The sequence below is a fragment of the Octopus bimaculoides genome, chromosome 20 (assembly GCF_046866305.1).
Source record: "Octopus bimaculoides isolate indiv1 chromosome 20, ASM4686630v1, whole genome shotgun sequence".
Taxonomy (NCBI): Eukaryota; Metazoa; Mollusca; class Cephalopoda; order Octopoda; family Octopodidae; genus Octopus; species Octopus bimaculoides.
Window position 1 is genome coordinate 44,750,336 of NC_142947.1, and position 18,190 is coordinate 44,768,525.

The window sequence follows — 18,190 nt, forward strand, 5'->3', positions numbered from 1 at the left end:
CCAGGTCTGGTGTGTTTAAGTCCCTATAACTTAAAGATTCAGCAAAAGGGACAGAGAGGATAAGTATCAGGCTTTAAAAAAATGATTAGGGGTCGATTCATTTGACTAAAAATTCTTCAAGGCAGGGCCCCAGCATGGCTGCTCTCCAATGATTGAAACAAGTGAAAAAAAAACCAAAAAAAAAGATATTGAGTATTTTAATTATTATGTGAAAGCATTGTACTTGGAAACAAGTGCACAAGAATACAGAGAGCAGCTTTCAGATATAAATACCTGGGTAGAAACGGCCTTGAACAGGTTAATATCAAAGAAATTCTAATATGTATAGATTCTGATGACTCATTGAATCCCGTGTTCCATAAACACTCAAACACCTGTAACCTGAACTTGCGATCCATGAGTCAGCAGTTAAATCTTTTATCTTCACCTCCACTTCTGAATGAAAGAAGTCTAGGTTTCTTTCTTTCATTTCTCACACAAAGAAGAAAGAAATGAGAACGACAAACAAGACAAATAACTAATATGCAGAATATCGTTCATTTAGTTCCCATACTTTCATTTCTTTTTATGTGTTTATTATGTTTGTATTTTAGTTTTTGTAGCCCACAAGAAGCAAAATATAAGAATAAAAATATTAATGGTTGAGTAGTAAGAGGTGTACTTCTCAGCTGTATGGTTCCAGGTTCAGTCCCACTATGGGGTACCTTGGCTAGGTGTTGTCCACTATAGGCCCAGGTCAACCAAAGCATTGTGAGTGAATATGAGAGACAAACAGAAAGAAGCTGGTCGTGTGTGTGTGTGTGTATGTGTGTTGGTCCCCCATGGGGATGACCCCCTTCGGTCATGAATGACCCTGGGATTGCACCTAGAAAGTTACCCTCCGAGAGAGGTTGTTTATGAAAGACCAGCAGTCACTCATGCATACCAGCCTCCCTTCTCCATGCCACTGATGTTACTCAAGGGAAAGGCAAAGGGGCCGATACAGCTTGGCACCAGTGATGTCACAACTCATTTCTACAGATGAGTGAACTGGAGCAACGTGAAATAAAGTGTCTTGCTCAAGAACAAAACACACAGCCTGGTCTGGGAATCAAACTTCAAGCTGCAGCCCTTTGTGCTAAAACATAACTTAGCCACTGAACAATAGAGAATGATAAAATAGCAACTGAAATAAGTATAGGAGTCAATGTGACTGATTAAAAAGCCCTTAAAAGTGGTGCTCCAGCATGGCAACAGTCCAGTGACTGAAACTTTTCAAAAGTAATGAAAATAATAAACAATAATGGTCCTTTCTGTTATGGGCACAAAACATGAAATTTGGCGAGATGTGACTAGATGATTAGACTGGCCCCAGTACATAACTGGTACTTATTTCATCGACCCTGAAAGGACGAAAGGCAAAGTTGATCCTGGTGGAATTTGAACACAGAACGTAGAACCAGAAGAAATTCCTGTAAGTATTTTGTCCGGTATGCGAATGGTTCTGCCAGATTGCTGCCATAAGGGGGGGGGGGAAAGAAGAGAAATAAATGAGGAACCCCCAACAGCTCTTTCTTCTTTGTGAAGGAACTCTCATTTATTTCGAAACATGTGTAGGAATTAAAGGAACTTTCATCGACATGCGTTTGCTCCATTTATTATTATCCATATCTTCTCAAAATGTATCACTTTAACTTGGTATCTCTACCTGTAAAAACGGCTGTGACATCTTGTCTTTTAGTGTAATTTTGCTACCTCTGGTAACTATCAACATATTCAAATTATCAAAAGTTTTAATAACTGAGATAATATTAATATATACATAAACTAATATATACATAAACTAATATATACATAAACTAATATATACATAAACTAATATATACATAAACTAATATATACATAAACTAATATATACATAAACTAATATATACATAAACTAATATATATATATATATATATAATGAAACAGTAAAAGTATAAAAGTAACACTAACGTATGATGCCCCCAGCAGCACGAGGGAGAAGTATATAACGGCTGCATGTTGGTCCCCTTTATAAACCCGACTGGTAAGGTCGATAAAGGTTAGGATACTGAGGAGCAGGGATCCAATCTGAAAGAAACAAAATACAAAATGATTAAAAGTAATACTTCTGCCTGCTGTTTTCACTATCTGAGTTCAAATTTCACCAGGTTCAAATTTGCTCGTCATCATTCAAGGTGGATGTGGATGAAATAACGTACCAGTCAAAATACTGAGTGGAGGGGGGGTGTTCATATAATTGATCGCTAGCCCCACCAACACCACCACCACCACCCACCAGTGTTACTTAGATGAAGGAACCATCATTGCATTGCCCTTACACCCTTTATCATGAGCAGCACATGACCAGATCCCCAACAACTGTTTCAAATGCTGGATCTCACTATCAAGGATCGCATCCCAGTGTTGGATATTATATGCTAAGGGAGAGAAGTGAGACAAGTACCTGGGTGGATGTGGCACAAGACTAGCTAGTCCTTGGGAACAGAGGCTGTTATAGTAGTGCTACAAAAGACAGTGAGAAGACACAGCATGTCTGTGAGTAATTTTATGCCAATCAGTCGAGTGACCTTTTCCTGGATGCAATCAAAGGTAAACCTCAATTCCTGACTGGTCATTATTTTACTGACCCTGACGGAAGGGGAAGTAAATTTGGCCTGAAAGTCATTTGAACCTGGAATGTAATTAGTTATAGCACAGTCATCATTATCATTTAACGTCTGTTTTTCATGCTGGCATGAGTTGGATAGCTTGATAGGAGCTGGCCTGCCAGGAAATTCTCCAGACTTCAATTGTCTGTTGTGGCATGGCTTCTACAGCTGGATGCCCTTCCCAAAGTCAACCACTTTACAGAGTGTGCTGGGTGTTTTTTATGTGCCACCAGCATAGGTGTGTTTATGCAGCAATGGCACGAGTGCATTTTGTGGCACCGGCACCAGTAAAGGACAAGCCTGTACTTATGGGTGACAGCAATTTTACTTAGCTTAACATGTCTTCTCAAGTACAGCAAATCCTGATCCATTGTCATTTCTTCAGTGAGGCCCAGTGTCTGAAGATCCTTTCTCCCCACTTCATCCCACATCTTCCTGGGTTTACCCCTTCCACAAGTTCCCTCCATAATTAGAGCTTGGCACTTCTTTATGCAGCTATCCCCATCCATACACATCACATAATCAAACCAGCACAGTTTTCTCTCTTGCGCACAACATCTGATGCCTCTTATGCCCAGTTTTCCTCTTAAATCATTTACACTTTGTCGTCTGTGCACACTGACATTACTCATCCAGCTGGCTTCATTTCTTTCAAGCTTTTACAAGTCCTCTATAATCAAAGCCCATGTTTCACTGCCATGTAGCATAGCTGTACATGCACAGGCACGTTCAAGTAATGCACACACATGTATATGTGCATGCATCTGCACTTATGTGCACAATAATGCTTACACACAAATAACAAGGAGAAAAGATAACATTTGCAATGACTTACCAGTTTTACTACACTGAGTGTGGTGAGTGGACGAGATAAAGTTCTGTCTTTTTGAGTGAGTAGGTAGTACAAATAAAATGGTGTGGTGAACAGAAGGAAGCCACATGGTACCCAAATTAGTAGGGTGTCTTGAAAACACTGTGTGAGTTCTGGCCATTTGGTTTCACCCCATGTCAAAGATGTGTTCTGGATGGATAACAAAACAAGAAACATCAGTATTATATTGTATAATAACAATAAGAACAATAATAAATTGTAAGAATTAATTTGAAATTGCAAGAATTTAGAATATAAAAATTGTAAAGGTTGTGCCTATTTGTATATTCACTTATTTTAGTTTTTAGACTGACGCTTTGTTCGTCCCACAAAAGCACTTGTAGCTTTAGACATTCTGACATTGATTTCGTCATCAAGAGTACTCTTAACATTTACTGTACTTTCCAGATGTTTAAATGGCCTGAGCCCTTTGAGTATGTTCTGCCCCAGGCATTGGCTGGAATGGAAACTCCACTCTTCTTCATGCTGATGGTCTGTCCAAATGCACAAGTTGCCACAGCAAACCTGTTGACCGTTTCTTGAATTCCCTCAAATGCATGAGCAATCAGAGTGAATACTAGGGTCAATGTGTTCAAATAAATCCTTCAAGGTGGTGCCCAAGCATGGCCACAACCCGATGATTGCACCAAGTGTAAAACAAAAAAAAAGGAACGAAAAAAAGAAAAGTAGAACTCTAACTTATGTATTGAGTACTTCAATCCCTCACATTTCTGAATCCAAACACACACACACACACACACACACACATATGTGTGCACATATCAAAACTAAGGCTTCAGTCTTTTGCTAATACGACTTCCCCACCACTGCCGACACTGACCCCTGCATCCCCCTTCCCTCACCCCATCCTCACTGTTCACAGTGATTAAAGATTAAAGACGGAGATAGTCTGCTCCATAACAGATCACAATGGTGATCGCAGTTTAACCCTGGCATTAAAATACCCACAACAAATAAATAACAGTTTACCATCATCATCATCAACAACAACAACACTGTTTAACACATGACCTAGTTATTTATTATCTGTTTTTTTTATTTCGTTTTACTTTTCTGTCGAGCTGAGCTGATAAAAGATAACAGACTGTAAAAATGAAAATGAAAAGATTAGTTAGAGCATATTATGTCACTTCAAAAGATATGCAGAGCTTTTCTTCATTCTTATATATATACATGGTCTGATCAATAAGGATCCGGATTGTTGCCATAGTAATGAAGCTAAAGCACACAGAGTGAAGCTGCTTGGCACAGGTTGACCTAGGACTCTGCTGTGTATGTGCATTAAGTTTTAATGTTCTAGCTCGCTTCTGCTGTTTACAGCAATGCTTGGAAGGAAGGTGCGTAGCGTGTGATCATTGCATTGACCATGACAGTGTAAGCTGAGCGGAGAATCTACATCAAATTTTGCCAAAAGCTTAGCAATACATACTCAGTGGTTTATGAAAAGTTTTCAAAAAGTTTTCATCATTCTCGACACAATCAAGGAGATCTTGTGAAACTGAAACCCGAGTGTCTTTCTTGGTCAGCTGAAAGCGGTTTTGACACAAACTTGGTAGACAGGCATCTCATATCCAAATCTTCAGTGATAATGGACTGAACTGAACCGTAACTAATCTGCACATCCTCTGATAACTCACGGATGATGATTCAATAAGTTCCCCTCAGCTGCACACACATCTGCGATGTTTTTCTCAGTTCTGCTGATTGCGGGCCTCCCAGAACGTTCATCAATATCGACATTTTTTCGGCCATCTTGGAAACATCTGAACCACTTGTACACTTGCATGTGGCTCATACACACCTCTCCATACACTTCCTGCAACTCTGCATAGGCCTCTGAGCAGGTGTCACCATGTCAACTGTCTCTGTCATGGTCAATACGACTATCACACGCTACACACCTTCCTTCCAAGCACTGCTATAAACAGCAGAAGTGAACTTAAATGTTAAAATTTTCATTGTGCCAACCACTTTAGAAGAGAACTGGTGACATTTTTCATGGCCCCAGCACTAATGAGACTGCTGTGCAGCTTGTGAGACTAACATCTTTGAATGAGTGAGGGTTACAGTTGAGTGTGGGAGACAGATTTATGTTAGGAAATGAGTGCAGTTCAAAGTATAAGAGAAGGAGCTAAAGCTGAAGAATTTTATTCCCATAGAGGAACAGTGTGATGTTACATGGCTCAGTGGTTAAAGCATTGGGCTCACAAGCATGAGGTAGTGAGTTCGATTTCTGGACTGGACTTTGTGCTGTGTTCTTGAGCAAGACACTTTATTTCATGTAACTGCAGTTCACTCATCTGTAGGAATGAGTTGCGATGTCACTGGTGCCAATCTGTATCAGCTTTTGTCCTTCCCTTGGATAACATCAGTGGTATGAAGAGGAGAGGCTGGTATGCATGGGGGCAACTGCTGGTCGTGCCTCGGAGGGTAACTTTCTAGGTGCAATCCCATGGTCAGTTATGACTGATGGGGGGGGGTGAGAGGCTCTACCCTAGAGGAGCTGTATGTATTTCTTTACTGCCCACAACAGGCTAAACATAGAGGGGACAAAGGGATTAAGTCGAATACATCGACCCCAGTGCACAACTGGTACTTAATTTATCGACCCCGAAAGGATGAAAGGCAAAGTCGACCTTGGCGGAATTTGAACTCAGAACATAACAGCAGATGAAATACCGCTAAGGATTTCGCCTGGCGTGCTAACGATTCTGCCAGCTCGACGCCATAGAAGAGCTGTATGGGTGCAACTCACATTAAGGAAGAGTTAGTGGGAGTAACTGGGGGAGGAGGTACAAAAGGAGACAAAATAGTAGGGATGAGGTAACAGGGTGAGCCCTCAAGAGGTACCACGTGAGTAGAAATGAATGGGGACAGAATATTGGGTGTGGATGGTTAGAGATTGCAAGAGTGAATATTGTGTGTGGGGGTGGGGGTAGAGATAACTAGAATTGGGGAATGAGTCAGGGGGCATATAATGATGAACTAGCTTTGAAGGATAATTAGTAAAAAGGTGAGAAAGTGTAGGTGATATTACTATTTGTTTTTTTTTCATGGATGACCTCTGAACCTTGGCCACTATGTGTACCAAATTCCAATCTTCTTGAGATGATATAAATAAACGAATTAGGTAACAATTTGATGGTGCAACAATTAATTACTTATCGTAAAAATAATTTGTCATGTCACACAACACATGAATAATATATAAGTAGGAACGCGCGTGTGTGTGTGTGTGTGTGTGTGTGTGTGTGCCTAAATCAGGGTACAACATACCAACTGTGAAAAATGAATAAAATGACCTCAAACCAATAGATTCACAAAGGTCATCTTTTGACAAGAACTCAACTCTTTTTGACCTCTCCTAAAAATATATTCACACAACCATTTTCAACTACTTTTAACCTTCTTACCTTCCTTTTTTCCTTTCTCACACATGCAGTTTTATTTACTTTTTGCATTATTTTTAAAATTTTTTAATTTTATTTTTTATATTAGTTTTTTATATTCTTTATTTTTTTCTATCTATCATTTCCTATTTTTATTTTTTTTATTTGTATACTTGTAAGAAAAAAATCTTTTGATCTATAAACAACTTTCTAAAGCACAGAATTTCAGTTTGAAAACAGCTATCGAAAAGCCAGCTCGTATCATTAAAATAAAAATTAACCCACCCCCAAAGCCATCTCTACCCAGTTTTTCAAATATATCATACTGCATCAAGAACCTTCTTTATTATTCTACCATATATATATATATATATATATATATATGCATATGTGGGCACAGGACGTCATGAAACATGTACAACAAAAAAATATGAAGCATGAGTATATGGAACATGAACTGTTCTTTCGAACAACAAAAAACGCAAATGGAAAACAAAACATACGACATAAAGAACGACCCTTCATCAATTGTTGGCTGTTTTTCTAGTCTTGTATTTTGAGCATTTAACAACAATATACACTTTCGATAAAACAGTTGCTCCCGCAAAGCCAATTAAATAAAATTTGGGATTTTGTGGAGGGTTAAAATAGGTAACAAAAACAGGAAAGTGAAAACAAACAGGAAGGGCTGCTAAGCCTAAACGAGGTTGTGGTGGCGAACGCGTAAATCAAGCTGGGACAGGAGACAGACAAGAACATGTCTTCCTTGTTCTAGCTATAACAGAGAGAAAGAAAGAAACACAAGTTAGGAGAAGAAAGATGGCCAATGGTCACGTGGGAGCCACGTGAGCAAGGGAGGAGTGAGGGTGAGAGACATGAAACGTGTACAACAAAAAAGTACGAAGCATTATTCTTTTATTGTTTTCAGTCATTTGGCTGTGGCCATGCTGGAGCACCGCCTTTAGTTGAACAAACCAACCCCAGGACTTATTCTTTGTTAGCAAAGTATTTATTCTATCGATTACTTTCAGACTACCATAAAAAACACATTTTTACCGAACGCGAGGAAATGCAACTCATATATACACACACACCCACAGATATATTTACATAGAGTATAAAAAACACAATACTATTTCACACACTCACACACATGTACACATATATATAAACATATACAAACAGTCACACACACATGCATGTATGTACATTTATTTATACATGTGCATGTAACCTAGTTATTTTGTAGAACTGGCCTCATTGTTTATCTTACAAAATCTATTTTGTTGATTTTTATCTGGAAGGAAAGCATTGCACTACATTTGCCGTAGACTATAGCACAAGACTGATCAACGAGCCTCTGTGTTGTCAATCAATCCTGTGGAATTAGCATAATTAATTAATTAAGGAAAAATAATGAATATTATATTTCTCCTCAACACAGAGACTCTGAAAAAAAAAAAGTGAACAGGATGGTCATGTGTGAAATGTCTTTGATGCGAGACTTGTTTGTTCCATGATAACCAAGGGCTAAACAGTTGCAACTTTGCACTGCTCCAAGACTGGTTACCAGACCACGCCAGACTCTGCCAGACCCTGCCAGACCCTGCCTCCCCTCTCTTCTGAACTACATCTGCTGCAATGCACTACTACATCTCATCTGAGCCAACCAACAAGGGGCGTTTCTGCATACTGACTCAACATGCTATACATAACAGTCAAATCTCCTTTCAGTCATACCATGTTGGAAGAAAGACTTGTTGAATAGAAATAATTCTGGATACCCTGTGGGTGGGAAACAGTCAGGAACGTCATGGTTGGAATACCTTTGATTTTATGAGTTAAATGAAATGTAACTACAATTTGTAAGACAGGATTCATCATCATCGTCGTTTAACGTCCGCTTTCCATGCTAGCATGGGTTGGATAATTTGACTGAGGACTGGTGAACCAGATGGCTGCACCAGACTCCAATCTGATTTGGCAGAGTTTCTACAGCTGGATGCCCTTCCTAACGCCAACCACTCCAAGAGTGTAGTGGGTGCTTTTACGTGCCACCAGCACAAAGGCCAGTCAGGCGGTACTGGTGATGGCCAGGCAGTACTGGCAACGTATAATCATCATCATCATCATTTAACGTCGATTTGGGCTGAATGTTTTGACAGGATTTGATAAACTGTACAGCCGTGTCAAGTCCCCATGTCAGGTTTGGTATGGTTCTTATGGCTGGATGCCCTTCCTAATGCCAACCACTTTACACAATGTACTGGGTACTTTTCTCATGCTACCAACACTAGTAAGGCTGCTAAGTTACAAAGTAAGAAAAGAAAGGAATATGAAGAAAGAAAAAAAGTAGGGGGGGAAAAGGGAAAAAAAACCTTGACTATATGGGGTGGGATTGTATTTGAGAGGGTGAGGGGCTATGGTCTAAGCCAGGTGTTAAGAGGTTAGAGTGGAATAACAAACCTTGGCAGCTTAGAATTAATTGAAGCAAAGAATATATTTCACAAGAAATATGGTAACAAAAGTAGAAACATCTCCCATCAAAATTTCATATCAATTTATGTCTCAAACACCAGATCATTAAAGCCTACTAAATTCTTTGTTTTTTTGCAAAATTAATTGAACTCAAGGTAGATAATTACAACCCAAAACATGGTAACAAAACAACTGATACAAAATTCATAAGCTTTAATTTTATGAAAGTCAACCACTTAATTAGCTCAAAAAAAAAAAATTAAATTAAAAGTACATTTCATGCCACAACAAAAAAAAAAAAGAATGAAAAACAAAACACAATTTCAACTCTACCTATTAATTATCTTGATTATTTGTAGCTGTTCAGAGATTTAATTGTTATCTCAGATCTCTGAATATTCAGGTGTAAAGGCTGGTTTATATCTTAGCAACAAAGATGTTCTGAGGAAACCATATCTTTTACCTTGTGTTTCAGTCGTTCAGTTGTGGCCATACTGGGGCATTGCCTTGAAGTGTTTAGTGAAATGAATTGAGCCCCAGTACTGTTCTTTTTTTTTGTTTTATTTTGTCCTTCTAAGCCTGGTTGTTTTTGCTGAATCACTAAGTTACAGGAACATAAACCAACAGTGGTTGTCAAGCAATTAGGTGGAACAAACACAGACAAAAAAGCCACACATATAGATATTTGGCTTGTGAAGATTTCTCAAGCCAAGTGGAATTGTAGTGGTGGCCATTGCTGGTGTTACATAACTGGCACCGATGCCTGTGGCACAAAACCAGCACCTGTGCCAGTGGAATGCGAAAAGCACCCATTATGTTCTTGGAGTGGTTGACACTAGGAAGGGCATCCAGCCGCAGACACCATCTACCAGATCCACTGATAAGCCCTTGGTCAGCCTGAGGCTATAATAGAAGACTCTCAGCCAAGGTGCCATGCAGTGGGACTGAACTCAAGACCACGTGGTTGGGGGTAAAAAGTTGCTTGAACACACAGCTATGTCTGTGCCCACACTGGGCTAAAAGTGGCCATCTCTACTTTTGGGGATTGCTTGTTCCACGAAAAACAACATGAAAGGCAAGTTCGGCCTCAGCAGAATCTGAACCCAGAACATAACAACTTATGAAATATCACTAGGCACTTTCTCTGGCAGACTAACAATTCAGCCATTTAGCTGCCTTAACTGTGTATGTATATATTGCCAAAAAGAGACACAGGGTTATGAGTTACCTGATCAACAGGTGCTTTGAACAAAAATTACTTATTTATTGCAAACAACTGCAAAGGCACAACATTACCACTCTCACCTTCTAAGGTACAGTAAACATTCAATTGGTCCATTTACTAACCCATAAATGCTGACGCCATCAGTTACCGATAACAACATATGATATAAAAGAAAAATAAAAGCAACCATAGAGAAAAAAGTGAATGAAATACTAATCTTAGTTTTTTTTTGTTTTTTTTTAATTTTTAATCTATTCAATCTCTGATCCTCTGATACACGAAATGTAAACTTTGTAAGTGATTTAGGTCTGTCCATTATCAAATAAGAATGAAAACAGGGTGCGGAAATATAAGGTTATTTTAAAAGGGTAGAAAAAAAAATGTATTTATGAGTAATGAATATTGTATGACACATATATAGGAAAGAGAGAGAGAGAGAGAGAGAGAGAGAGAGAGAGAAGAGGCAGGCAGACATATATATTTGTGTGTGTGTGTGTGTGTGTGTGTGTGTAAGTGTCAATACACAAAAATCTCACACTCTGACTCACTCTGTTGCTTCTGTTAAATATTAATAAAAATATACAAATACTCATATCTGGAGTTTTATTTTACCTGTTTGCATCAACATACCTGTATATATATATATATATATATATATATATATATATATAAACTTAATTGGAAATGGATATGTGGCATTCAACTAAATAATAATAATATAAATAATATATAAATATGTATATATATATATTTTATATATGTGCATATATAGGTACGGGGCATCATGAAAACAATGCAAGGAAAAATGGCAAACAGGACAAGTAAACAGAGAACGGCCCTTCATCAGTTGTCAGCTGTCCATCTACTCTGAACTTCGAGCATTTTATATATATATATATATTTAAATTTCAAAAGCTCGTAAATGTTTAGAATACATTTATTTACATATATACCAAACTAGTTTCAACAATATTTTTTGTTTATCAATAGTAAAAGTTTAAAATTAGAAAAACATTGTTAAAAGTTCCAATGTTGACAAATCAAAATGTTTCAATGTTGACAAATTTAATTTGAGAGGCTTCTTTCAGTTTCCGTCTACCAAAATCCACTCACAACGCTTTGGTTGGCCCAAGGCTATAGTAGAAGACACTTGCCCAAGGTGCCATGCAGTGTGACGGAACCTGGAACCATGTGGTCAATATCCAAGGTGTCTGTGTCCGAGGTGACATTCTGTAGGACGGAATTCAAAACCAGCGAATAGCAAAATAAACTTCATAACTTGAAGGTCATGTGACCAAATCCGATTGATTGTTAGGTGTTGCATTTCTTTGTTATCGCATTCAAACTGTTGTTATTTACTATAACCAGGCAGTAAACCTGCACAAAGACAAACGTATGAATGACTTAGCAGAAATAAGAATACACTAAATTTGTTCCTTTATATATTTTTATTGTGTGTGTGTGTGTGTGTGTGTGTGTGTGTGTGTGTGTGTGTGTGTGTGTGTGTGTGTGTGTGTGTGTGTGTGTGTGTGTGTGTGTGCATATATGAATGATTCCTTTTTATTGTAAGTGAGTATGGGGGAAGAAATATGGCAATCTTTTACATACATATACACACACACACACACACACACACACATATATATGATGGGCTTCTTTCAGTTTCCATCTACCAAATCCACTCACAAGGCTTTGATCAGCCCGAGGCTATAGTAGAAGACACTGGCCCAAGGTGCCATAGAGTGGGACTGAACCCAGAACCATGTGGTTGGGAAGGATCTCAGTACCTCTCCCCCTACACTCACTGTATACTCTTTTATATATACATTTATATATATATATATATATATATATATAAAATACAAAAATGTCAGCGGACTCACCGGCCAGATCCGAGGACCTCACTGGACCATTCGATCGGTAGTAGCGACGGGCAGTGTGTACAAAAGAAGCCCATCGTATGTGTGTGTTTGTGTGTGTGTGTGTGTGTCCACTCCACCACTTGACAACTAGTGCTGGTGTGTTTAGATCCCTGTAACCTAGTGGGTCAGCAAAAGGTACCAATAGAATAAGTGTTAGGCTTACAAAGAACAAGTGCTGGGGTCGATTTCTTCAACTAAAGTTCTACTAAAGGCGGTGCTCCAGCATGGCCACAGTCAAACGACTGAAACAAGTAAAAGAATAGAAGAATATGGCTGATGTTAGGAAGGGCATCTAGCTTTAGAAAGCATGCTAAAGCAGACAGTAGAATTTGGTAGAGTCTTCTGCCGGGCCAGCTCCAGTCAACCCATCCAGCCCATGCCAGAATCAAAGACATTGACTGATGAAGAGGATGGAATGTGTGTGTGTGTGTGTCTACCATTGTTTGACAACCAGTGATGGTTTCCTTATGCCTTTGTAACTTAACAGTTCAGCAAAAGAGACCGATAGAATAAGTACCAGGTTTTAGAATAAATAAATAAATAAATAAATAAATAAATAAATGCTGGGGTTGATTTGTTTGAGGAAAACCTTCAAGGCAGTGCCCCAGTATGGCCGCATTCTAAGGACTAAAATACGTAAACATTAAAAGATACAGTACATCATCATCATCATCGTTTAACGTCCGCTTTCCATGCTAGCATGGGTTGGACGATTTGACTGGGGACTGGTGAACCAGAAGGTTGCACCAGGCTCCAATCTGATCTGGCAGTGTTTCTACAGCTGGATGCCCCTCCTAACGCCAACCACTCCGAGAGTGTAGTGGGTGCTTTTACATGCCACCAGCATGAGGGCCAGTCAGGCCATACTGGCAATGACCACACTTAAATGGAGTTTTTTATGTGCCACCTACACAGGAGTCAGTTCAGCGGCACTGGCAACGACCTCGCCCGAAAGTTTTTTCATGTGCCAGTAAGGTGACACTGGTAACGATCATGTTCGAATGGTGCTTTTTACATGCCACCGGCATGGAAGCCAGTCAGCTGCTCTGGCAGCGATCACACTCAGATGGTGCTCTTAGCGCTCCATTAGCAAGAAACAAATTGTTACTCAACACTTGCCTGAGCAGCGATCACACTTTACAGTGAAAAAATAAAAATGAATTCACACAAATCTTGTAAATGCTGAAAGATTTACAGCTTTGATATTTTCATAATTTGTGTGTCTGGCCGTGATGAACATCATGTGTGAATGACCCATTTTTAAGATAATTAATGAATCACAATTAATATTTGTTAATGTTGTACATAAAAAAAACACAGCACAGTGTATAATTGCAAATTTCCGTTCATTTATCAAATTCAGTTTTAACCCTTTAAACTATTTTGTCTGTCAAAAATAATGTTTATGTCCCCACATTGTTTTGGGTTCCAGTTCCAGTATCTAGAGCTCTATCACTCCTGAAGGATCAACTCCTCCCTGGACTCCTTCCACTGCTGCCTATCTCTGATCAGTTACGGCCATGTAGGCCTCAGGTAGTGGATGAGAGTATCTCATTATCTTGTTTTTGGTCAGCCTCTTGTTTTCGATTCATCATGCATTATCTCATAGTTTTGAGGTTTCAACAACATCATTGCTTATTTTTAGAATGACATTGTAGGGTATGTGTGAGAGGCCAAATCTGGCTGGTTTGGGCTGGATATGGCTGATTTAAATGCTAAAGCTTTAAATTTCAGTTTTTGAAGAAATTATAGCTCTTTCCTGTTATATATACATATCAAGTGTTGGGCCTCACGGAGGCAATGACAGACCTTTGGCATTATGTCATGCTTGAGAAGAAGACCCATCAAGCCAAGCAAAATTGCAGTTGTGGCAGATGCCGGTGTCATGCAAATGGCACCCATGTTGGTGGCACATAAAAGCACCCATTACACCCTTGGAGTGGTTGGCGTTAGGATAGGCATCCAGCCATAGAAATCATGCCAAATCAGACTGAAGTCTGGCACAGTCTTCCAAACAGACAGACAGAGATAGGATAGATAGAGAGATAGATAAATAGATAGATAGACAGATAGATAGATAGACAGAGATAGATAGACAAACAAATAGATAGACAAACAGATAGACAGATAAACAAATAGATAAATAGACAAACAGATAAACAAATAGATAGATAGATAGATAGATAGATAGGTAGATAGGTAGATAGACAGACAGATAGATAGATAGATAGATAAACAGACAGACAGACAAATAGACAGGCAGATAGATAGATAGATAGATAAACAGACAGACAGACAGATAGACAGGCAGATAGATAGATAGATAGATAGGTAGACAGACGGACAGATAGACAGATAGATAAACAAATAGACAGACAGGTAGACAGATAGATAGACACACACACACGTTTGGTTTCATTTATTTAGTTGTGAAGCTAAATATATTTAAAAAAATACTCATAGATCGGACGAGAGTTTTGTGTATTGTCCTTGACAAACTTAATACAATGGAAATTCTTTTCTTTAAATAAGAAAAAACAACATAATTTTTTTTTTTCCACAAGTTTCTCTCAAAATACAACAGCGGAGTGTCTCTGCCAAGTCCCCCCCCCCACACACACACTGTAATACTGTCTTAGCTGTACAGCCACATAAGTAACTCTTATCGAGTTATATAACTTCACTTGCTTATATCCGCGTGCGAGTATATGTGCGTGTCTATGTATATGTTCTTTCTTGTTTGTGTCCCCAAAAACCAACATTCGCGCACACATACACACAGATAGACTAATAGACACGTATGCCAACGCAAGCACACGCACTGGCATACCAACATGCATGCAGAAATGCTTCCACACACACACACAAATACAAACAGATATACGAGGGGGTGCTGAAAAGTTCTTGATTTTAAGTGGAAGAAAATACTGTCAATTATGATTTTATGCACCGTATTCTACTTTAAGGTTCACACACTCATTGCAGCGGTCCTTCAGTTTTTCTAAGCCCTGTAAAAGGACTCGGAAGGTTGGGACTTCAACCAGGCCTTTTACGAAACCCTTAAAAGCAGGCACTTTTTTGCACCCTCTCGTGTGTGTGTGTGTGTGTGTGTGTGTGTGTGTGTGTATGCATGTATGTGAGTGTGCATGTATCTACGTATGTATGTGTACGTAAGTAGGTGTGTGTGTGTGTACAATACAGAAAGGCTACCACCGAGGTCGACTTTGCCTTTCATCCTTTCGGGATAGATAAATTAAGTACCAGTTGCGCACTGGGGCCGGTCTAATCGACTGGCCCTCCTCCCCAAAAATTTCGGGCCGTGTGCCTAGAGTGGAAAAGAATACAGAAAGGCCACAACCGGAACGCTATAGTTCACGAAAGCGTCTAACCGACCAAAGCCTGGGCAAAACTCAATCAAACAACATCACAGCTGATACACGAGCAAACCAGTTATCTAAATGATACAGCTATAGAAACAAATAAACATGTTCAGTTAACTGGACTGACCAGTAGTTTACTAATTGGTTAATTAACGTTAGTAGTTAAATGTAATCAAGTATTTCTTTACTTACCCATATGGGTGTTCCTCCGCAGAAGTATTCGAAATCGGTTTCGTTATGTTTCCCCATTGTGGAAATTGCTAAATTAACTAAAATGCATTAAACGTCTCAAAAGTTTCCATGTAGTTAAAGACACGTATATATATATATATATATATATATATATATATATATGTATGTATGCACGTATAAATGTGTATATTTATATATGTATATGTAGTTATATCTATCTGCGTGTAGAAAGCGTGACAATGTGAAATGAATGGATAATAATATATTTAAATATGTTTATATGTATGTGGGTGTGTGTATGTGAAGTGTGTAAATTTTTTACGTATGTTAAATGTGTGTAATATATTTGTGTGTGTGTGTGTGTGTGTGTGTGTGTGTATATAGTGTTTTGCCTGCAGTTCGTCTTCTCACTCTGCAGAATAATTAAACCGAACACAAACTGACTAATTAAATAAACTTTATCCACACTAACTTTGCCAACGTTTAAATACTACTATATCTATTTATACTACTACTACTACCACTACTTCTAATAATAATAATAATAATAGATGACGGTGATAATTAAATTAGACAGGTAGATTAAAGAAAGTCTAAACGAAATAAAACCGGAAAGACAATTGACTAGACTCGTAAAGTTTAACTTGTTCAGGCCTATAAAATCACGATGGGATTTTTGTCCTTCTCTTAATCTTCTCTTCTCTCTCTCTCTGACCGGTTTTTGATTTTTTTTTCTCTTCCTTTTCACTTAGTTACGGCCGGACAATTATCTCACCACCCACGTTATGCATCTGGGATAAGTTTAGTTTGTGGATAAATATTTGCAAGTCATGGTAACTAAGTGTATGATACTTATATAACAAGAGCACTCAGAGAGTGCATCTGAAATAAACACTAGGCGGCGACCTTGGCAGAAACGTAAGCATGCCGGACGAAATGCTTAGCGGTTTTTCGTCTGCCGTTACGTTCTGAGTTCAAATTCCGCCGAGGTCGGCTTTGCCTTTCATGCTTTTGGGGTCAATAAATTAAGTACCAGTTACGCACTGGGGTCGATATAATCGACTTAATCCCTTTGTCTGTCCTTGTTTGTTCCCTCTATGTTTAGCCCCTTGTGGGCAATAAAAAGAAAAAGAAACGTAAGCATGCCGGACGAAATGCTTAGCGGTATTTCGTCTGTCTTTACGTTCTGAGTTCAAATTCCGCCGAGGTCGACTTTGCCTTTCATCCTTTCGGAGACGATAAATTAAGTATCAGTTGCGCACTGGGGTCGATCTAATCGACTGCGCCCCCACTCCCCAAAAATTTCGGGCCTTGTGCCTAGAGTGGAAAAGAATATCTGAAATAAACTCGACTGCTCTCACAAACGAGAATACTACAAATGAACCCGACCGCTCTCAAAAATTAAGTAAAAAACGGGGAAAATAATCCAGAAGCGTTGTCTGATACCGAATCGATCCCAAAGCTAGTCAGTTCATGCCAGTCACATCCGAATCCATCCAGCGATTCTTCAGATATCTTGTCCACGGACAAACAAACACGACTGAAAAGAATACCACCGCCTTACGCCCGCGATTTATATCAAAAACTATGTCATAGCGGAGGAGGTTACTCACGATATGTAATTATGAACGCATAAGAACAACATTATTTTTATAGTTTTCTTAGAGATTTCGAAACATTCGATATAAAGTATTGCTTCACATTCTGACCCAAATTCAAGAAGTAAACCGATTACGTTGACCTCAGATCCGTGTTGTGCGTTATAGCAAAATCGGACTGTTCTAAACGGGTTAATAGGGGTGACAAATGCGAAATTTAGTGTATAAAGTGAATGGAGAGCTGCTCACCGATGGTGCCAGAAGTGTTGCCAATTCGCGTAATTTACTAGAAAATGTAAATGAGTGTAGTTTCCTCATTTTTTTGATTGATTTTGTACATTCCTAATTTAAAATGTTGGTGTTGATCTGAAAACATAGCGTTGTGTCGTATTGAGCCCTCCTTGCATATATCAATGGATGCATGCAGTATCACTAATCTCT

The 18,190-nt window shown here is 38.8% G+C and overlaps 1 protein-coding gene across 4 annotated transcripts in view; it reads right to left on the bottom strand.

Annotated features, from left to right (window-relative positions):
- Positions 1-16,419, bottom strand: part of LOC106882737 (ATP-binding cassette sub-family C member 1) — a 46,401-nt gene extending 29,982 nt beyond the window's left edge. For 2 of the 4 annotated variants that reach the window (XM_089338493.1, XM_089338492.1), the window contains exons 1-3: positions 16,152-16,309; positions 3,509-3,694; positions 1,976-2,092 (exon numbers count right to left, since the gene is read on the bottom strand). In XM_089338493.1, the coding sequence (XP_089194619.1) occupies positions 1,976-2,092; positions 3,509-3,694; positions 16,152-16,208 (360 nt within the window). In that variant the 5' untranslated portion in view covers positions 16,209-16,309. Of the gene's footprint in view, positions 1-1,975; positions 2,093-3,508; positions 3,695-16,151 lie in introns of all 4 variants that reach the window. The other 2 variants (XM_089338491.1, XM_089338494.1) reach the window with 2 other exon arrangements.
- Positions 16,420-18,190: the final 1,771 nt, after the last annotated feature.